At 45.5% G+C, this 22,966-nt stretch overlaps 1 protein-coding gene across 2 annotated transcripts in view; it reads right to left on the reverse strand.

The window, feature by feature from the left end:
• SV2C (synaptic vesicle glycoprotein 2C) overlaps positions 1-22,966 on the reverse strand; it is a 282,632-nt gene that overhangs the window by 10,566 nt on the left and 249,100 nt on the right. The window contains exon 13 of one of the 2 annotated variants that reach the window (XM_055252508.2): positions 13,391-22,010. The exons of the other annotated variant lie outside the window; for it this stretch is intronic. Coding sequence (XP_055108483.1) covers positions 21,827-22,010 — 184 coding nt within the window. The 3' untranslated portion in view covers positions 13,391-21,826. Of the gene's footprint in view, positions 1-13,390; positions 22,011-22,966 lie in introns of those variants that run through there. 2 annotated transcript variants of the gene reach the window in all.

Below are 22,966 nucleotides of genomic sequence, written 5' to 3' on the forward strand. Positions count from 1 at the left end.
ACTCAGGAGGCTGAGGCACAAGAATCGCTTGAACCTGGGAGGCAGAGGTTGCAGTGAGCCGAGATCGTACCACTGCACTCCAGCCTGGATGACAGAGCAAGACTCTGTCTCAAAATAACAGTTTGATTCTTTTATTTTCAATTATTACTTTTTTTTCTTTTTTAATAGAGATGAGGTCTCACTATGTTGCCCAGGCTGGTGCTGAACTCCTGGGCTCCAATAACCCTCCTGCTTCAACTTCCCAAAGTGCTGAAATTAGAGGCACACCATACCTGGCAGCTTGATTCTTTTGAAATCAATTTTGATTGATTTGCAGTTGTCCGTGGTTTCTAGTGACACTATAAGTTTCTTGGCTTCTTATTCAGCTGTGAAGGCAGTGTAATGGAAAGAACGAGTTAGGCTGGGGTGTTTTCCAAGACCAACAACCAATTCTCTGTGAACATTAAATGAATATCCTAAAATTCAATTGAATTCTGACAATAACTACTGTCAACTGAGAATGACGAGGCCCATACATGTGGAAAGGAGAGTTTTCTTTCTCATAAAGCATTGCAGCCTGCAGAGTGACAGGCTGGAAAGTGCAGGTGCTGGCCGGAAGCCAGAAACAGATGCTTCAAGGGAGTGGCAAAGGGCACAGGAATTTATACTGAGTGGGCTGGCCGAATATGCGTATTCAATAAGCTATAGCAGGAATTGTGAATATTTATGAAAGGAGAAACATGAGCTTCATGCCCCTTCGTGAGTCCCATGTACAGAAACGGTGGTGATAGCATGATCTGAGGGTAGAGTTTTTGGCCCTCTGACCTCAAAAGATGAAGCAGAGGGCACAGAAACCCCTACTGCACATTCTTTGTAGACTGGCCAGAACCACTCTGTGGTCAGTGGCCTCTTATCATGGGGGGCGGCCTCACATAGTTGATTGATACGAGAGCCTTTTGAAAGGGCTGGTTTCTGTTAAGCCCTTAGGAAAGAAAGCCTTATCATGCTTAGCTAGGGAGAGGGCATAATAAGGTATGTCCAACCTCCTATCCCACCATGACACAGAACTCAGTTTTCAAGGTTACTATGGGTTCTCTTTAACCAAGAGAGCGTCTGTTTAGTCCGTTGGGCAGTTTAGGATTTTATTTTTATTTCTGGCTGCCCAAAGCTATTACTAGCATAGACACCACAGGTTAAGGACTCAGTCCCACAAGGCTCCTCCCACTTCACATATCAATTACAAGTCTCAGGTTCTGGCACTTCTGGCTGTCCTTGCTACAAATCAAGAGCTACTATAATCTCCCCCCACCTCCCCGCTGATTCGATAATTTGAAATAATGGCTCACAGAACTCAGGGAAATACCTTACTTATGTTTATCAGTTTATTATAAAGGCTGCAACTCAGGAAGTCAAATGGAAGAGATGCATAGGGCGAGGTATGGGGATCAGGGAAAGCCCTCTCCAGACACACCACCCTCCTAGCACCTCAGTGTATTCAGCAACCCAGGACAGCATCAAATCTCATTGCTCAAGAGTTGTTTGTTTTTTCCTTGAGACGGAGTCTTACTCTGTTGCCCAGACTGGAGTGCAGTGGCACGATCTTGGCTCACTGCAACCGCCACCTCCTGGGTTCAAGCAATTCTCCTGCCTCAGCCTCCTGAGTAGCTAGGATTACAGGCGTGTGCCACCACGCCCCGCTAACTTTTTGTATTTTTAGTAGAGATGGGGTTTCACCATGTTGGTCAGGCTAGTCTGGAACTCCTGACCTCATGATCTGCCTGCCTCAGCCTCCCAAAGTGCTGGGATTACAGGCGTGAGCCACCACGCCTGGTCGAGTTGTTTTTTTAAAAAAATAGAGTTTACTCTCCAGCACTGCCCTTCTCTTCCTGGAGGTCAGTGAGTGGGGCTAATAGTTTCAACCCTCTAATCATTTGGTCTTTTTGATGACCAGCCCCATCCTGAGGCTACCTACCGGCCCTGCCCTAAGTAACTCATTATTGACTTAAGCTCAGCTGTGATCAAATTGCTCCTTACGAATAACAAGACACTCCTATCTCTTAGGAAATGCCAGGACTTTTTTTTTTTTTTTGAGATGGAGTCTTGCTCCATCGCCCAGGCTGGAGTGCAGCGGCGTGATCTCGGCTCACTGCAACCTCCGCCTCCTGGGTTCAAGTGATTCTTCTGCCCCAACTCCTCGAGTTGCTGGGATTACAGGCATGCACCACCATGCCCAGCTAATTTTTGTATTTTTTTTTTTTTTTTTTTTTTACAAAGAGTTTTGCTCTTTTTGCCTAGGCTGGAGTGCAATGGCGCCATCTTGGCTCACCGCAAACTTCACCTCCTGGGTTCAAGTGATTCTCCCTGCCTCAGCCTCCCTAGTAGCTGGGATCACAGGCGCCTGTCACCACGCCCAGCTAATTTTTTGTATTTCTAATAGAGATGGGGGTTTCACCATGTTGGCCAGGCTGGTCTTGAACTCCTGACATCAGGTGATCCTTACCCGCCTCGGCCTCCACAAGTACTGGGATTACAGGCATGAGCCACCACGCCTGGCCAATTTTTGTATTTTTATTTTTATTTTTTGAGACAGAGTTTCACTCTTGTTGCCCAGGCTGGAGTATAATGGCGTGATCTCAGCTCACTGCAACCTCTGCCTCCTGGGTTCAAGAGATTCTCCTGCCTCAGCCTCCTGAGTACATGGGATTATAGACACGCGCTACCATGGCTGGCTAATTTTGTATTTTTAGTAGAGACAGGGTTTCTCCATGTTGGTCAGGCTGGTCTTGAACTCCTGACCTCAGGTGATCCACCAGCCTTGGCCTCCCAAAATGCTGAGATTGCAGGCATGAGCCACAGCGCCCGGCCAAGGAAATGTCAGGCATTTTTAGGAGCCTTGTGCCAGGAACCAGGGACAAAGACCAAATACACATACGGCAGTTAGGAAAAGCAGAGCTTAAGTCAGCCTCCGTGTAAACTTGGACAAGTCTCTTAATCTTTTTGGGTCCTAGTTTCCTCAGTCTTATCATTTATAGTTGAATTAGGCAAGGGGTCTAAAGTCAAATCTCTGCAGTGGCCAGGCATGTGACATAAATGAAATGATCCTGACTTCAGAAAAAAGGAGGCAGAGTCTGTTCTGCTTTCCTTTTAACTCAGGCCGGGCGCGGTGGCTCACGCTTGTAATCCCAGCATTTTGGGAGGCCGAGGTGGGCGGATCACGAGGTCAGGAGATCGAAACCACGGTGAAACCCCGTCTCTAGTAAAAAATACAAAAAATTAGCCGGGCGTGGTGGCGGGCGCCTGTAGTCCCAGCTACTCGGAGAGGCTGAGGCAGGAGAATGGCGTGAACCCGGGAGGCGGAGCTTGCAGTGAGCCGAGATTGCGCCACTGCACTCCAGCCTGGGCGACAGAGCAAGACTCCGTCTCAAAAAAAAAAAAAAAAAAAAAAAAAAAAAGAAAACAACAGTGAGTAGCTGGGTGCTGTGGCTCACGCCTGTAATCCCAGCACTTTGGGAGGCGGAGGCGGACAGATCAACTGAGGTCAGGAGTTCAAGACCAGCCTGGTCAATGTGGTGAAACCTAATCTCTATTAAAAATATCTCTGTTTATTGTTTATTTTTTGAGACGAAGTCTTGTTCCATCTGGAGTGCTCAGGCTGGAGTGCAGTGGCGCAATCTCACCTCACTGCAACCTCCCCATCCCGGGTTCAAGTGATTCTCCTGCCTCAGCCTCTTGAGTAGCTGGGTTACAGGTGTGCGTCACCATGCCTGGCTAATTTTTGTATTTTTAGTAGAGACAGGGATTTTGCTATGTTGGCCAGCCTGGTCTCGAACTCCTAACCTCAGGTGATCCCCCTGCCTTGGCCTCCCAAAGTGCTAGGATTACAGGCGTGAGCCACCGTGCTTGGCCTAATTACTGAAATTTATTGAGGGCTTACTCTGTGCCTGACACTGTTCTAAGTACTTTACATTAACTCAACAACCCCAAGAGGTAGGTACTATTCTTCTTTTTTATTGATGAAACAAATGAGGGACAGAGAAGTTAAGCAACTTATCCAAGGTTAACCAGTTAGACATGATAGAGTATGGAAATGGACCTAGGAAATTTGGCTCTAGCATCCATGTTCTTTTTTTTTTTTTTTTTTTTTTTGAGATGGAGTCTCACTCTGTCGCCCAGGCTGGAGTGCAGTGGTACGGTCTTGGCTCACTGCAACCTCTGCCTCCTGGGTTCAAGCAATTCTCTGCCTCAGCCTCCCAAGTAGCTGGGATTATAGGCACCCGCCACCACGCCCAGATAATTTTTTGTATTTTTAGTAGAGATGGGGTTTCACCATCTTGGCCAGGCTGGTCTTAAACTCGTGACCTTGTGGTCCACCCACCTCAGCTTCCCAAAGTGCTGGGATTACAGGCATGAGCCACCACGCCCAGCCCATGCTCTTAACCATTACTGCTCTACTGGGCACCTGAAGATTAAGCTTTATTATAGAGAGTCACATTACTCATGTACAACTTTCCCTGGTACAGTTAGCTGCTGAGTTAAGTGGGCAGTGAAACCAAATGCTGACAAGGATGTGGAGCAACAGGAACTCTCATTCACTGCTGGTGAGAATGCAAAATGGTACAGCTTTGGAAGTCAGTTTGGCAGTTTCTTACAAACTAAACATATCCTTACGAATAATCCAGCAATCATGTACCTTGATATTTACCCAAAGGAAAACTTTTACGTCCATACAAAAACCTGCATATGGATGTTTATAGCAGCTTTCATTATAATTGCCAAACTTTGGAGGTAACCAAGATGTTTGTTAGTAGGTGAATAGATAAATGGATGCACCGTGGTATATCCAGACAGCGGAATGCTATTCAGTGCTAAAAAGAAATGAGGTATCAAGCCATGAATACACATGGAGTAGTATGCATGGAGGAACCTTATATGCATATTACTAAGTGAAAAAAGCCAATCTGAAAAGGCTACATACTGTATGATTCTAACTATATGACATTTAGAAAAAGCAAAATATGAAGACAGTAAATGATCAGTGGCTGCCAGGGGTATGGGGTGCTGAAAGAGGAATGAATAGTTGGAGCACAGAGGATCTTTAAGTCAGTGAAACTATTCTGTATGATTCTATAATGGTGGATACATGTCATTATACTTTTGTCCAAACCCATAGACTGTGCAACACCAAGAGAGAACCCTCAGGTAAACTATGGACTTTGGGTGAAAATGATGTGTCAAAGTAGGGTCATCAATTGTAACAAATTACCACTCTGGTGAAGGGTGTTGATAATGGGAAAGGCTGTGTGTGTATCAGGGCAGGGGATATTTGGGAACTCTCTGTACCCTCTGCTCAATTTCACTATGAGCCTAAAACTGTTCTAAAATATAAAGTCTATTAAATAACATAGCTAGGACTGGGCACGGGTGGCTCACGCTTTTAATCCCAGCACTTTGGGAGGCTGAGGCGGGCAGATCACCTGAGGTCAGGAGTTCGAGACCAGACTAGCCAACATGGTGAAATCCTGTCTTTACTAAAAATACAAAAATTAGCCGGGCATTGTGGTGCATGCCTGTAGTCCCAGCTCAGGAGGCTGAGGCACCAGAATTGCTTGAACCCGGGAAGTGGAGGTTGCAGTGAGCGGAGATTGCACCCCTGCACTCCAGCCTGGGCGACAGAGAGAGACTCTGTCTCAAAACAAAACAACAACAACAATGTCTGGGCATAGGTAAGAAATAAGAAGGTACATGGTGGAATGTGCAGCCCAGATCATTTTCTCAATCCTTATAAACCCCAGTGAAATACAAACTATCATCATTTCTAATTCACAGCTGCAGAAATGAATGCTTGGAAAAACTAATTTTTGCTTTCTCAATGCATCACATCACTGCTAAGTGGCCAAGTCAGGACTCAAACCCATATTGTCTGACTCTAAAGCTCAGAGAAATGTTTACTATGAAGCTACTGAGACTTAAGCCCTGGCACCTCTATTTGCATGAGTCCCTTCCCAGGTGCTAAGTGGATCCTAGCAATGTGTTCACATGGTCATATGTGTTTTTGTTGTTGTTTTTTTGTTTCATTTTTCTTGTAGAGATGGATGCTGTTCAGGCTGGTCTTGAACTCCTGGGCTCAAGCAATCCACCTGCCTTGGCCCCCTAGAGTTTTGGGATTACAGGTGTGAGCCACCATGTATGGCAGGTCATATGCTTTTTTTTTTTTTTCTTTTTGAGACAGAGTCTTGCTCTGTCGCCCAGGCTGGAGTACAGTGGCGCAATCTCGGTTCACTGCAAGCTCTGCCTCCCGGGTTCACACCATTCTCCTGCCTCAGCCTCCCGAGTAGTTGGGACTACAGGCGCCCGCCACCGCGCCTGGCCAATTTTTTGTATTTTCAGTAGAGACGGGGTTTCACCGTGTTAGCCAGGATGGTCTCGATCTCCTGACCTCGTGATCCACCCACCTCAGCCTCCCACAGTGCTGGCATTACAGGCGTGAGCCACCACACCCAGCCAGGTCATATGCTTTTTAAAAATCTGTGGCTGGCCGGACACGGTGGCTCACGCCTGTAATCCCAGCACTTTGGGAGGCCGAGGCAGGCGGATCACGAGGTCAGGAGATCGAGACCATCCTGGCTAACACGGTGAAACCCCGTCTCTAATAAAAATACAAAAAATTAGCCGGGCGTGGTGGTGGGCGCCTGTAGTCCCAGCTACTCGGGAGGCTGAGGCAGGACAATGGCGTGAACCCGGGAGGCGGAGCTTGCAGTGAGCCGAGATCGCACCACTGCACTCCAGCCTGGGGGACAGAGAAAGACTCCATCTCAAAAATAAATAAATAAAAATAAAAAAATTAAAAATCTGTGGCTGGGCATGGTGGCTCACACCTGTAATCCCAGCACTTTGGGAGGCTGAGGTGGGTGGATCACCTGAGGTCAGGAGTTCGAGACAAGCCTGGCCAACATGGTGAAAACCCATCTTTACTAAAAATATAAAAATTAGCCTGGCGTGGTGGTGGGCACTTGAAATCCCAGCTACTTGGGAGGCTGAGGCAGGAGAATCGCTTGAACCTGGGAGGCAGAGGACACAGTGAGCCGAGATTGCACTAGTGCACTCCAGCCTGGGTGACAAGAGTGAAACTCCATCTCAAAAAAAAAAAAAAAAAAAAATTTTTGTAAAACTAGGCCTGGCGCAGTGACTCATGACTGTAATCCCAGTCCTTTGGAAGGCTGAGGCAGGAGGATTGCTGGAGCCTAGGAGTTCAAGACGATGCTGGACAACATACCAAGACCTCGTCTCTATGAAAAATAATAAAAAAATTTTAAAAATTTGCAAAACTAGAAAATTTGCAAACTTAGTAGTTTGTTTCCTTACTCAGTTAAAACTACTGTTTCTTTCCATTCTGCCTTGCTTTTCTCCAATTTCCTCCAGTGTTGGGTGGAGCTGGGCATTTTGCGGATAGGCTAAGAGGAATCTGAGTTGGGATATCTTCAGTTTGAGTTGGTGGGATATATTAGTGTGTTTTGCAGTCCCTTCTGAGATTGTTAAGTTATTGCTAGCTGTCCCACTGCGGGATGGCTTCCAGGAACATCCTGCTGCCCACTGTGCCCACATGCCTGTGTCCTGACTTGATGTACAGAACTGTTAACAGAAAGGGGTCCCAATCAGACCCCAAGAGAGGGTTCTTGAACCTCACACAAGAATTAAATGGGTTGAGTCCATGCAGTAAAGTGAAAACAAGTTTATTAGGAAATTAAAGGAATAAAAGAATGACTACTCCATAGGAAGAGCAGCAGCTTGGGCTGCTGGACTAAGGATACGTATAGTTATTTCCTTTTTTTTTTTTTTTTTTTTTGAGACGCAGTCTCGCTCTTTCACCCAGGCTGGAGTGCAGTGGTGCAATCTCGGCTCACTGCAGGCTCTGCCCCCCGGGGTTCACGCCATTCTCCTGCCTCAGCCTCCCGCGTAGCTGGGACTACAGGTGCCCGCTACCTCGCCCGGCTAATTTTTTGTATTTTTAGTAGAGACAGGGTTTCACCGTGTTAGCCAGGATGGTCTCGATCTCCTGACCTCGTGATCCGCCCGCCTCGGCCTCCCAAAGTGCTGGGATTACAGGCTTGAGCCACCGCGTCCAGCCAGTTATTTCTTAATTATATGCTAAACAAGGGGTGGATTATTCATTAGTTTTCTGGAAAAGGGGTGGACAATTCCTGCATCTGAGGGTTCCTCCCCCTTTTAGACCATATAGGGTAAATTCTTGATATTGCCATCGCATTTGTAAACTGTCATGGCACTGGAGGGGAGTGTCTTTCTGCATGCTAATGAATTATGATTAGTGTATAATGAGCAGTGAAGGTGACCAGAGGTCACTTTCCTCACCATCTTGGTTTTGGTGGGTTTTGGCTGGCTACTTTAACTGCAGTCCATTTTATCAGCAAGTTCTTTATGACCTGTATCTTCTGTCAGCCTCCTATCTCATCCTGTGACTTAGAATGCCTTAACCTCCTGGGAATGCAGCCCAATAGGTCTCAGCCTCATTTTAGCCAGCCACTATTCAAGGTGGAGTTGGTCTGGCTCAAACGCCTCCGACAAAGCCAGATGCTGGACTACAAAACTGAATGTGGCCTGTGTCTTCAGCACAGAGAGTATGTGGGAAGTGGAGGAGAAACGAGAAACCTTTTTTTTTTGTTTTTTTTTGAGACGGAGTCTCACTCTGTCGCCCAGGCTGGAGTGCAGTGGCGCAATCTCGGCTCACTGCAAGCTCCGCCTCCCGGGTTCACGCCATTCTCCTGCCTCAGCCTCCAGAGTAGCTGGGACTACAGGCGCCCACTACCACGCCCAGTTAATTTTTTGTATTTTTAGTGGAGACGGGGTTTCACCATGTTGGCCAAGATGGTCTCGATCTCCTGACCTCGTGATCCACCCGCCTTGGCCTCCCAAAGTGCTGGGATTACAGGCGTGAGCCACTGCACCCATTGAAATGAAAAGTCTTAAAAAAAAAACAAAACAAAACAACTATTACTAATCACAACCAGTTTTTATCTGTCTATTCTCTGTATAAGCAATGATATCACATATGAAGATGAAGAGGCAATCAAAGAATATGCACTCAAAAAATATAGAAAAATAATTTATAGAAATGTGTCAGGCAGTTAAGAAAAAGGATTGCTATTTTTCTGGATTTTGTTAAAATTTGTGAATTTATCAGTTTTTTTAAAATGCGTAAATTGTGAGGACCTCTTTTCTCATTCTAGTTACTTTTACATTACTTTTGTGTTTGTAATTTTGTATTATTTTTCTTAAAGAGGACCCGTCTTCCCAAACCTTGAGGTGACCCTGCCCAAACTCATGCTCTTAGCAATGGTGAGACAGTGTCTGCCTCTGAAGGTTCCAGTCCTCAGTTTGGAAAGAGAAATGGGGCTGTGAGTTGTGCCCAAGCCTGATTGTACTTTAGAAAGTACTGTAAGCTGGGTGCGGTGGCTCATGCCTGTAATCTCAGCACTTGGGAGGCTGAGGCGGTTGGATCACCTGAGGTCAGGAGTTCAAGACCAGACTGGCCAACATGGTGAAACCCCATCTCTACAAAAATACAAAAATTAGCCAGGGATAATGGCAGGTGCCTGTAATCCCAGCTACTCGGGAGGCTGAGGTGGGAGAATCGCTTGAACCCAGGAGGCGGAGGTTGCAGCGAGCCAAGATCGTGCCTTTGCACTCCAGCCTGGGCGACAGAGTGAGAATCTGTCTCAAAAAAAAAAAAAAAAAGAAAAGAAAAGAAAAAGAAAACACTGTGGATATCTTCTAATGAAGGTGGGAGACTGAAGAGGGGGCAATAGCACAGCAAAGCCCCTCAGAGAAGGTTAGCAGCAGCAGACTGCAGTGGGGGTGGGATATGTCCAGTGTTTGCAAAGAGCAAAGGAGGGGTGGGGCAACTTATACATCACTTAGCCCTTTGTAATGTAGGGTGGCTTTCCTTATAGCCACACCCAAACCTGAATTTGCTGATGCAGTTTCCTTGGAAATCTCAGTCCAAAGAGCATTTTTGGTGCCACCTTGAAGGTGAGGAAGCAGATGTTAGGGAGTGGAGCTGCTTCACATGCTGTCCAGCCTCCCTGAGGGCTCTGGAGTAGAGGAGACAGAACTATGGCTGAAGGCAGGTGGCTGCTGGTGCACTTGGAGTCAAGGTTGGAGCTTACCCTGTCCTCTGTGACCCAGACTACCCAATCTACTTCATTCTGGCCCCAGGGAGTTCAGTGGCTGCAGGGCAGGAACCTGGCTTTCCTTCAAGAATGTGTCTCCAGGCCGGGCGCGGTGGCTCACGCTTGTAATCCCAGCACTTTGGGAGGCCGAGGCGGGCGGATCACGAGGTCAGGAGATCGAGACCACGCTGAAACCCCGTCTCTACTAAAAATACAAAAAATTAGCCGGGCGAGGTGGCGGGCGCCTGTAGTCCCAGCTACTCTGGAGGCTGAGGCAGGAGAATGGCGTGAACCTGGAAGGCGGAGCTTGCAGTGAGCCGAGATTGCGCCACTGCACTCCAGCCTGGGCGACAGAGCGAGACTCCGTCTCAAAAAAAAAAAAAAAGAGAATGTGTCTCCTTTTGTGGTTTTCATTTCTCCACCTGGTGTCTGGACTGCAAATTACAGGAGAGGATGATGCATTTGCTCTCCCCACTGAACAAAGGGATTGCAGTAGTAGTAGGTGGCATGGTCTTATCCAATCTCCAGGAATGCTGCTGCCCCTGGCTCCCCTTGGAGCCACCAGGGCTCAAGCTGGTCACTGTCATGGAGGAAGCTTCCCCTGGGGACAGGCTCACAGAGAAGGCTGCTTTGTTCAGAGGCTGTGGTGTAGGGAGAGGAAGGATGTGCCTATTTACTCCAGGATTTTTTTTTTAATTACTGTGCAGAGAGAGCACATTCTCATCTGGAATTCTAATAAATGGAGAGACAGAGGGAGGCAAATAACCACAGTTCTCAGAGTAGCCTAGCCAGGCTGCCCTGAGGTCTTCCCCACAATTATCTGTTTCTGGCTTATGAGTGCAGGACCCTTGTTCCTCAGCCTGTCCTTATCATCCTCTCTGAATGAACAGCATGCACAGGTGTGAATTCATGCACACAGCCCATGCTACCTGCCCATCAGACCATAGGCACATTCCATTCCCTTCTATACACAATATACACACAGCAAACTTCTATACACAGTATACAGTATACATACACAATCAAATAGGTAGCATTTGGGATAATGCTATAGGCTGAATTGTCTTCTTCCCAAATTCGTACGTTGAAGTCCCAACCCCCCAGTGCCTCAGAATGTGACTGAGTTTGGAGATAGGGTCTTTAAGGAGGTATTCAAGTTGAAAAGAGGTCATTAGTGTAGGTACTGGATGGGGTTGGACTACCTCTTAATCCAGCATGACTGGTGTCCTTATAAGAAAAGGAAATTAGGACACAGATATGTAAAGAGGAAGACTATCTGAAGACACAGAGAGAAGATGGCCATGCACAAACCAAGGAGAGAGGCCTGAGAAGAACCCAACCCTCCCTGACACTTGGATCTAGGACTTCTGGTCTCCAGATCTGTAAGAAAAGAAATTTGGTTGCTTAAGCCACCCAGACTGTGGTATTTTGTTATAGCGGCCCTAGCAAACAATACAGATAATGATAGCAACTTCATTGCATCAGATATCAACAAGCAGGAAAAGGTATACCTCAAGACCTGTGTTGCCTTGTTTTAACACACTGACTATTAGGAATTTCACATTTGGGGCTTTGGAGCCACTGGTCCATGCCAGGCCTGTTGTTTCCTTCAGAACTCACAATGACTTTTGCCAAAGTTATCTGACACCCCAGCATCCTCTGGTGAATTCCTGTACCTGCCATCATCCCTGATACACTAGGGGTTTTGAAGCCTGTGGACTTTTCTTTTCTCCCTCATTCAACAGCCTGATCGTGAATCAGGAAAGAAAGGAAAATGTGTGACTGTAGCTTTTCTTAAATAAGGAATAGGGCCTACATCTGGAGGAGATGGAAGCTGGACAAAGGGTTAAAATCTATATAGAACGATGGGTTGGGTATTAGAAAAGGGGGAAAGAAGTTGCTACAGCAAAGAAGGAGGATCTAGCTGGGGGAGAGAACCTGGAAGAAGTGAGAGCTGGTTCCAAGAGAAGGAACAGCCTGCAGAGGGGTGTGAATACACAACTAGTAGGATAGCACTAGTCAATAGCACTTTTGGTGATGATGGGATATTCTATATTTTCAGTGCTCAATTTGGTAGCCTCTGGTCACATGTGGCAATCAAGCATCTGAAATGTGGCTAAGTGTAACTAAGGAACTGAATTCTTGGTTTTAGTTAAGTTTAAATATAAATAGCTACATGTGGCTATCATATTAGACAGCATGGTTCTACAGCTCAGACACAGCCCACTGTTGCTTGCTTACCCAGTAGTTACCTGCCTTTTTCCTTGCTTACAAACCCCCCATTTTGTTCAGGCAGTCAGGAGCCACGTACTTCAGGAGAGACTGGGCCCCTTACAGCTATAGGGGGAGAGGTGACTCTTGATTAGTCTAAGCCAGTTATGGTAATTATGTTCCTCTTGCTCGTGGTTGGTTCAGGAGTTGGCAGATGATGCAAATCCAGCCAATGAGACATAAGGAGGAGTCTGCTGGAGGATTCTGAGAATGTTCTCCTTGATCTTAAAAACGGGTCAAAAAGAGGGACTAGTTCTCCTTCTGGCCCTTAGATGTGTGAAGATGTGATGCTTAGAGTTGCAGCCACCATCTCATGCCCATAGGGGGACAAAAGCCAGTATACTGAGGACAGCTGATCTAAAAGATGGAAAGAATCTGGGTCTCCAATGATGTTATCAAGCCACATCAGAACTAACCTTGGGATGGCCCCATCCTCTTTGTTAGTAAAGACAGTTTATTAGGAAATTAAAGGAATAAATGAATAAAGGAAGACTTGTGTCTTCTGTTAAATGCAGTCATGGGAACTCTTTTGGGGATAGCAAATATGTGGCATTTAAGTCTGTGTTTCTGCCTCCAATGTGAATTCCATGAAGTATAGCACTTTTTCTCATTGTTCTTAAACCACTGTTCCAAGCAGCTACTACCAATCAAGTGGATTTAATATGCTAAATAAAAATCTGTTTGCTATTCCTGCTCTAGGACAACAGAACACAAGCATCTGCTTTGCCACAAACTCCCCCACAAACATATTCTTCCCACTGGTCCTGGCTAACAATTGGAAAATATTCATGTAAGATCAACAACACATCAATACCCATGACACCAGCCCACAGAAACAATTCAAACAAACCTGAATTGGAGAAACAGGTTTTCTCTAGACCTAAGGACATTAAAAAAGTGCTCATTTTTTGAAGGGTCAATTCATGCTTAGAAGGGAATCCAGTCACACAGCAATCTGTATTTGAATATAATAGAGCAAAAAAATGCTCTTTTATTAATCTGATATACACTAAATATCTTTGCAGCTGTTACATGAATGTTAGTTATCTGGCATATAAATGTATACACAATTCCAAGTTTGATAGATTTATGCTGTACACGAGCCATCCCACATGGAGCATGCCCTTTCACAAGGATACGCATGGCTGTCTCGGGATATTTCTCAAAACACACTTGGTCAAACATTTTGGCAACTGGAAATCAGACACAGAGGAACATACAAGGAAGATGAGTTCACAACAGGACCAGCTGTACTTAAGATGAAAACTCCAAAACCTGAAGCAGAATTTACTGGGGTTCACACATGCAGCACACATATATACAGTACAATAGGGGTAACTGGAACATTCATAGCAGGAGATCTTACACAGCATTAAAAACAGGAAGAATAAAAAAAGAAAACAAAGCCAAACAATCCAAACACCAAAACCGACAGGACCATTGCCAAGATCTCATTAAAAAAGACAGTGGATTGTACGTTTAGCATATGTTCAAAATGGAAGTTCACCTGAAAGAGAAAACTCTTCTAGCATGTTATTTAGTGTATCTAGATATTAACAAAAGACAAATGATCTGTTCAATATGTTCCTGGATCAGGGTTAGGATACGTAACTGCATGGATGCTAAGAAAGTGTATATTAAAAAAGGACATTTCTTTTTTCTTCTGACTTAGGACATAGATTCAGTAAAATAAATATATTAAACAATAGCAGCGGAGATGAAGTTAGGCCAATTTGTCAAGTTCTATCTAGGCAGGCCTGGTGAATGTCAAGGCAAGGAAGGAGTTTCCTTCTTGGATGACTACGTGGGTGCAAGAGGGGAGACACTTTGCAACTTCAAACTAGTTTCATTTTGTTTGCATAGCATGAAATAGCCAATTTTACCGTACATTCTTCCTGAAGGAATGGCATCCATAGAAAACAGTGGATTCTCTGTACTGGGTCCTATTCTGAGTCAATACAAATGCAGAAAGAAACCCTCTGTGAATCATATGAGGTTGAGCTTGCTAAGTCTTTCCCCTTCCTTGGACTTAGGGGCAATGCTGACCCATAAATCCATGAAACTCAATGTGATGTGGCCTGGGTCTATGCAGCGGGAGGCCAAGCATTCTTTAGGGCTTTAGATGGTGCTATGCTGGTAAATGTTTAACAACTGTCTTAGGGGTTAGCAGGAGTCTGATTTGCATGGCTTTGTTGCTTTCCATAGTATAAATACCACCACTATAGCTGATCTCAAACTACAAAAATACTATCACTTGGGTAGGTGTGTGTAGTAGTATACCTGTATATAGTATTTCTACCATACAGACATAATAGGCATACATTACCTCATGGGCACAGATAATGGTAAAATGTAGTAAAATAAGTAGAAAGTGATGAGCTTTGACTATATATTGCCTTTGCTTTTAGCTATAATTTATCTAATCTTATTTAATTTTTTAGTAATAGCTATGTTTCTCAACTGACTCTCAAAAGTTCTGAAAGTTTAACAATCAGTTCTGACGAACCGGTTCAAAGCTGTTCCAGCTCATCACTAGCTTTAGATGACTCCAGCCCCTTGGGCAGGCTGCCTAGTCACTCCCCAGGCACCACAAAGCTATTTTGGACTTTGCACCCCTGCTGCTGGGGTAGATTACCAGCTTGAGTTAAAACCCGTCTGAGTCTGAACAAAGGGTTGAAAGCTGCTTTCTGCTGCTAGTCCTGGGCACTCTTGGATCTAAGGGGAGCATGAATGTGGTAGAGTAGGCAGAGAGTGGACAATCTCTACAATTTCAGCATTCAGGCCTGACTGGAAGGCACCTAGCCTTCGGCACCAAGTAGGGGATCTTCTGCAGACATGGAGTGTACCATCTACCTCCACTAGCCAATGAATCTCAAGAACCCAGGTAGGAACATCCTGGTCCTTCAGGAGTCAAACGCTGAGCTCTCAGACTTCTGCTCTGGAGATGGGCTGCTCTGATTCCATGCCAGCTGTGCCCATCCTATCAGGGCACAGGCACTGAAAAGCAGTTGGAAATCTAGCCCTACACAGGGAGCTGTGCCAAAGCCAACAGCCTTGTGTTCACACTCCCCCTGCACCCACTCCTGTTCTCCACCTTCTCCAACCTCTGTGCCTCCACAACAGGCATGGATGGACCTTTCATCCCAAGTGCCCCAGGAAAGCTTGGCCTTGCTTTTGTACACTGCTAGAATTAAGAGGTTGTCGACCAGAGGAGGAAAGGAAAAAAACAAAAGAGAAATAAAGGAAATGAGTGGGCACTTCCCTGAGGAGGTAAGCAGAGAACTGGTGGGCAAAAACAGCAATGGGGCTCTCAGAGGAGGGTAGAGGGTCACTGACAACTACCCTCTTTCTGCTCTGCCCCCTGCAGGCCCCAGAACCCCAAACATCCTTTGCAACTTCAAGATACTTGCAACAACAAGCACCAGTTTTAAACTGAAACCCAAAATGCCCCTGCTACAGGCTGTCAGAACCTGTTTTCTGGTTGGCTTACCTGCTGAGGGTAGAGAGGAGGGAAGCTGCTTTAGGATGTCTGCAAAGATAATTGACTCGCCCACAAATCTTCAAAATCAGAAAGGAAACACCCTGGGAGGCACAGACCAGGGGAGTGGCAGCAGCTGCAGGCTTTGCTGACTTGGCTCTGAAGAGAAAACCCCAAAGCTGTTTGCTTGGAAGCAGACTCTCTAGCTCCTGTGTGTGGTTTCACGCCACAAAAAGAACACCTCAGAAGAAAGCGGGACTTTAGGCTGGGCATGGTGGCTCATGCCTGTAATCCCAGCAGTTTGGGAGGCCAAGGTGGGTAGATCACTTGAGGTTAGGAGTTGGAGACCGGCCTGGCCAACATGGCGAAACCCCGTCTCTACTAAAAATACGAAAAATTAGCCGGACATAATGGCGTGCACCTGTAATCCCAGCTACTTGGGAGGCTGAGGCAGGAGAATTGCTTGAACCTGGGAGGCGGAAGTTGCATTGAGCCGAGATTGCACCACTGCACTCCGGCCTAGGTAACAGAGCGAGACCCCATCCCCCCACCGCCAACCCCCCCCACCCCCCCAAAGAAAAGAAAAGAAAAATGCTCTAGAGAGATGGGGCTATCTCTGCTCCTGATTCTTTTCCTTGAATAATATCTTAGTGCAATATCCTGCTGAGACTATTTAAGGGAACAGCTTATGTGTGGTTTCATTTTTCTCATTTTCCAAGTACTAGTTAACAGTCCCTCCAACAAAAACCGGGTAATCAAGGCGCTTTCTCCTCTCATCAAAGGTGATTCCAATGACCTGCACTGCCTGCTGAAGGCTATTATTTGTTTTAAATGTGGAAAAATAACACTTCGTATTTATGGGGGGAGGGAGGGTTCATATGCAATGGGGGTCAGTGTGAGAGTGTTTTCTCTCATTCTGTTTTCCTTGCCCTCATTTACGTCCTTCGAAGTCTTAATTACTGCACGCAGCACAGTGTCTCAATACCTATCACATGGGAGGCGCTCAATAAGCATTTACTGGATAATCAGATGAAATGACAAGAGATGAGTGAAGGTTCGGCTCAGCTGTTCCCCTGCCCAACCATGCTAGCCTTAAGTGAGAGCTGAAACAGACCCATAAACTGTATTCTTGTAACTCAAAATCCTGGGATTACTAAATTGCATTTAGATATTGTTTAAGAAAGACTGAAGGGAGCCCTGGCAATGGCTCTGTGACTGGTTGGTGAGAGACAGGTGACAAGAAGAATGGTCAACATTTAGAGCAAAAGAACCTCACACGGAGAACTGTTATGCCATACCTGAAATAATGAAGGGACACGCAATACATCCAGGATACACTAACAGTTTTTTTGTTTTTTGATTTTTTTGTTTTTTGTTTTGTCTACATTACAGATAACAAGAGAAGCTTTACTTAAAACACATACTTTGCTGAGCAGAAACAAAAACTGTAGGAAACGTATAGTTCACTTCAGAGTTTCCCACTGTGCAGATTTCAGAAGTTGTTGAATATGACTGGTGTTTTTAGGCTTAGTAACCGGACTAAGTTTGGCACGATGTGGGGATTAAAGAAAATCTAACATACAGCCGATATGCCCCTTACACCAATATCCCAGTTGTTTTTCTGTGATACCAGGTGAAGGTCAAATTCAGACATTCCTGGCTCCAGAGCCTTTAGTGCATGAACAGATAAGGTATATTACTGAAGAAATAGGTAAAGGCCATTTTGACATCAAACAGAAAAAAAGTTGGAGAATATCATATTCTATCTATTTTGATTGGCAGCGGGAACCAGAAAGTATTCCCCTGGACTGCTTTGGAAATGATCCCAGCATTTAGAAAGTCTCCGCTGTGTCCTAATCTCTTTGCTGGAACCTTATCAGTGTTGGACTCTCCCCTCTGTCACTACATTTCTTTTCCCACCTCCCCTTTGATCTCTTAAGGTATCTTGAAAGACAACTAAGCAGTTTTTGGTGAAAACCTGAACTCTGATTTGGTGAGATTTGTCTATTTGCCAATATAGGTAAAATCACTGAAAAACTGTTTCTGAAAGCCTACGTATAATACTAAGGTCATGTTTCAAGAAAATAATGGAATAAACAGTCAGGAGAGCTGTAGGGTAATATTGCAATTATAGAGTCTTCTAACCTAAGCGCGTTTATCTGGCAGGGCAGGGCCCTTTCCTGGCTAGGCAATGGTAACTGTCAAACCTGCAGTGAACAGAGATACTACTCAGGATGCTGAGATGCTGGCAGGGCAGACAGCATGGGGACTGTGCTTTCTGGTCTATTCCATGGGGGCTTCCCAAACAACTTCCTACACTCTTTTTATGCGTGCCTATTTCCTAATTTTTTAGTTTATAAACTAAACCTATTTAGTGCTTGTAAAAATGAGTTGAGGCCGCCAGTGGCTCACACCCGTAATCCCAGCACTTTGGGAGGCCGAGGTGGGCCTATCACTTGAGGTCAGGAGTTCGAGACCAGCCTGACCAACATGGTGAAACCCCATCTCTACTAAAACATACAAAAATTAGCTGGGCATGGTGGCGCATGTGTGTGGTCCCAGCTACTTGGGAGGCTGAGGTGGGAGAATTGCTTGAACCCGGGAGGTGGAGGTTGCAGTGAGCCGAGGTGCCACCACTGCACTCCAGCCTGGGCAACAGAGCGAAACTCCATCAAAAAAAAAAAAAAAAAAAAGAGTTTAGCATAAGAAGGCAGATAAGATGAAGCTATTTTCATTACTGTCTTCTAGAATGCAGAATGCTGGAGAGTGGAGAGCAGACTAGTCCCAGTCCTTTACTTTGTGCATGAGGAAAGTGAGAACCAGAGACGTTCAATGACTTACAGTCTCCCCAGCAAGATCTGGGTCCCTGTACCGCTTAGTGGTGAAGGTCAGGCTAGGACCCATCTATCGCATCTCCCAGGTCTGTACTCTGGTGTGAGATGATTCAGGCAGCAGGACTGAATGTGAGTTGGGTGCCTTAAAACCCAATACCTAGGATAGAATGTGGTACATATAGAATTCACAGTTTGAAGCAGTTGTTTGTTTTTCCCTACTGAGAAGATTCTGTGATAATAACGGGACTTGGGAGCATTCTGGATTGATTCCAAAGAGCAATAGGGAAATTTTAGTTAGAAAAGGTGGTAAAAATATAGGAGCAAGTGGACTATTTCCTAGGTTTTCATTTTTGTACAAATTTTCATTTTCCTTCTACTGTAGGTGAAATGAGATGCCAGTTGCATGTTTAGGTGCCAGTGGCCTGCTACACTGATACAGCTGAGAGTTTCTGCTTAATCTCCTGGCTGTTTCTTAATCTCCAGCTAAATCCAGAGCAAGCTAGACAGGCCACACCACATGCTTTGGAAATGATTTGAGCTCTCTTAGAAAATCAAGGTGATGTACAATCTCAAGGAGGCAGGGGAGAGTGCACAAAAGGTGGGAGAGGTGGTGACCAAGAAGGTTTGTGACCACAGACTGTCCAGGAGATTAGAAAAGATCCCTCTTAGGCCACCAAGGATGCTTGGATTAGGTAACAAGTAGGCCAAGAACAGTCCTTCTGCAGGGGACATGGATGACAGGTCTCATGAAGTAAGGTTTTGCTGGTTTATCCTATGCTGACCCAACACAGTGTTCAAATAAAATTCTGAATAACTGTGCTCTGCAGCTTGGGAGATGTTTTATGCATCTAGACCCCAGGGCAGACATTAGAGATATTTTAAAAAGTAAAGGTAGTCTAGTTAGCAAAGTGAACTATCACAGAGGACTAGAGACAGTGATGCCCATGTACATTTCTATTTTTCTTTTGATGGGTTGATGGAGATGCACTCCTGGCTTTTGCAGTTATTTCTGCACATGCTGCATTTAACTAAAAGACCTGCTCAGGTCCCCAAATGTCTTTTTTAAGAAGACAAATCAGGGAGAGATAGGTGGGAAAATGGGTACCTGTGGAAGAAGAAAAACACACAGGGTACTTTCTTGGGTTGTTTGACTGCTGTCTTTGTTCTCCAATAAAATGATAGGAGGCAGAAGTGAGAGAAAGTTGTTTCTTTCCCTGTGCTATTGGTATCTTTCAAATGCATCTTGTCTAGCCTTCAGTGAGTTTTCTTCTTCCTGCCACCTTTGCAGTTTTTGGTTTGGGTTTTCCTGATGTTCTAGCCCTGATCGCAGATCCCCAGGGAACCACCCTCTTCCCACTGCCCCCAACACCAGTCTGCCCCCCTCTGCAGACCTGAATTACTTCAAGGGGAAGTCGATTAATGGCTTATGTTAATGAAAGAAGCTTTTCACTTAGTCTGAGCTCTACGAGGGATCTTTAGGAAGGGGAGGGGGAGGCAGGGGGTCCTCAGGGGAGTTAGGACATCTCTGAATATAATGATTAGTGGAAACAAAAGCTTTCCCTTCCTGGAGGCTCCAAGCTATGGCTTGCCTGAAAATGCCTATAATAAGTAACAAGAATAAACCTCTATCGAGGCAGTTAAAAAAGGAATATTGTTTAAATATGGGATTTATTCCTGGCTTCTGGTCATTGGCTGCAAGTCTACAAGGAAGGTTCAGATTTCAAAGAAGATGTGTAAAAAGGAATAGCCTGGGGGAAGGGGAGCCCGAGAGGTGAGAAGGTCATGTAGCTGACAGCGGGCCCATGGGAATGTCCTGGCTGACCTCTTTCTTCCAAGCCCAGGCAGATTCCAGAGGTAAAACGAGCAGTCAAACAACCACAGGGAGATGGTCTGTCTGTGAGAGGGCCCCTCAGGAGTGCAGGCGGGCTGTGATTTTACAGGGAGCCAGGAGCGCATTGAGCAGTGGGCCAGCCCTGGGGAAGCTAGAGGGACAAACCCTCTTTGCTGATGCCAGCTGGGAAGCTGAATGTCAACTGCGGGGCAGGTGGGGTGGGGGGCCTGGCGGGCGAGTCCCACAGCAAAGAGGTACTGGAAAGAGGTACCATTTTGTATTTCCAAATGGCTCTAGGCGTGAATTTCTTCCTAATTTGCAATTTACAATTTAGCTATCCACTGGCAATCTCTAGACTAGAGACAGTGTGGGTAAGTGGCAGAATCAGGTAGGCAGACAGTTTTTAAGAAGCAGCTTTCTTTCCCTGAATCTGCTGTCTGGCAAGACCAAGGGCAGCTGAAGGGGAGTGGTAAATGGAGGCAGAAGCTCTCTCTCCGATCTCTGATTTTCAAACATTCTGAACCACTTGCCACAGTCACAGATACTGTTACGGTCTTTTTCCTCACACTCTTCAGAGGTTTAATTGGGCTTTCTGACAGAAATCTTGCTTAAGCAGCTCACTCAGATTTTTGCTGCTAATTGCAGAGCTTTTATTTTTCTTTTCAGCAGAGTCACCTTAATTGTCTTGCCCCAAAGAGCCCCACCCAGCCCTGTTTGGTGCCACACGGTTTTCTTTGAAAGGCTCAGCTATAACAGTGAGAATTATTGGGTGTCCTTTTCTAAGTAAACAGGAAATATCACTCTGTTAGAAAAAAAAAAAAAAAGAATCCCTCTTCTCAGCACAAATGCAATAATGTGCCGACTTATATTTCCTGTTAATGTTAAATTAGGAGCAGGATCTACTTCTTACACCAGCCCAGTCTTCTTAGCTTCTAAACTTTCAATGAGCAGAACCCCAGGGAAGCCTGGCTGCCTAGGCATTTTAGAAATGCTTCCACTGATTTGCGGGAGGCAGTAGCATCACAGTTTGGAAAGATAACAATGCATTAAAACAAAACAAACAAAAAAACCTGTGCAAAATCACAAAGAGGCAAGATGATATGCTTCTAAATTTTAAGTCACAGCATGTGTTTATGTTCTGATACTTGATCACCTTTCTATATAGGAAAACTCTGAAGCCTTGAGTCAGGAAGGAGAATTGACCCAGGGCAGGAGGAAGAAACGCAGGAAGGATGGCTTTTTTTTCCCATTACATCAGAACCTGGGTTCGTGTGTCAGGCAGGCGCAGCCCAACGAGTCCTCCACACACGAGCACAGTAGAAGCCAGCAGGATGGGGATTGATTTGGTGATGCTGACCAGAGAGCCAAATATTAAGTTTCCCAGGACGGCTGCTGCCTTGCATAGCGCATTTAAGAAGCCAAAGCCTGTTGCCCTGCAAAGGAAAGAGACATGAACAAGGTTGAGAAAATGCCTTCCATGATTCCAACTTTAGACCAAAAGATGCTAGATTTTCAATGATCTTCCCTCAGATTGTGCTGCATATCAGCGGAGCAAATCAATGCTTGTTAGCAAATCTGGGAGTAGATAATCCTAGCTGTTGGTATTGCTCCTCCAGCCCTCTGTTGACTTTCTTACCATAGCTTCCATTGACTCTTACTCTGCCTGTAAGTTCCGATGTATTGTGAATAGAAAGAGAGAAAAAATTGTAGGGAGTATGAAACATCTCTAGTGGTTTAATGTTGTTGGAAGGAAGGGTCTTTTTCATTTTTTTAAAGATTAGGTCTTGCTCTGTTGCCCAGGCTGGAGTGCAGTGGCATAGTAATAGTTCACTGTAGCCTCAAACTCCTGGGCTCAAGCAATCTTCCCACCTCAGCCTCCTGAGTAGCTAGGACTACAGGTGCATACCACCATACACAGCTAATTTTTATTTTTATTTTTGTAGAGATAGGGTCTTGCTATGTTGCCCAGGTGAGTACAGTGGTACAGTGATAGCTCACTGCAGCCTCCACCTCACGGGTTCAAGTGATCCTCCTACCTCAGCCTCCTGAGTCACTACCTGGGACTACAAGTGTGTATTGCCATGCTCAGCTAATTTTTTTTTTATATTTGTAGAGATGGGGGTGTCCCCCTATGTTGCCCTGGCTGGTCTTAAAACTCCTGGGCTTAAGCAATCCTCTTGTCTTGGCCTCCCAAAGTGCTGGGATTACAGGCATGAGCCACTATACCCTGCAGGAAGGGTCTCTTAAAACAAACTTTAATCCTACTCTATCCAAACTCTTCTCTCAGGAACAAAACAGGCATAAAGCACAGTTTGTGAGAGAGAGGCAGGTCACCTCTGCTTAGTGTGGGAAAAGCTGGATTACCTCCTCTTATCCCAGGCAAAGGGTG

Source organism: Symphalangus syndactylus, chromosome 18, assembly GCF_028878055.3.
Source record: "Symphalangus syndactylus isolate Jambi chromosome 18, NHGRI_mSymSyn1-v2.1_pri, whole genome shotgun sequence".
NCBI lineage: Eukaryota > Metazoa > Chordata > Mammalia > Primates > Hylobatidae > Symphalangus > Symphalangus syndactylus.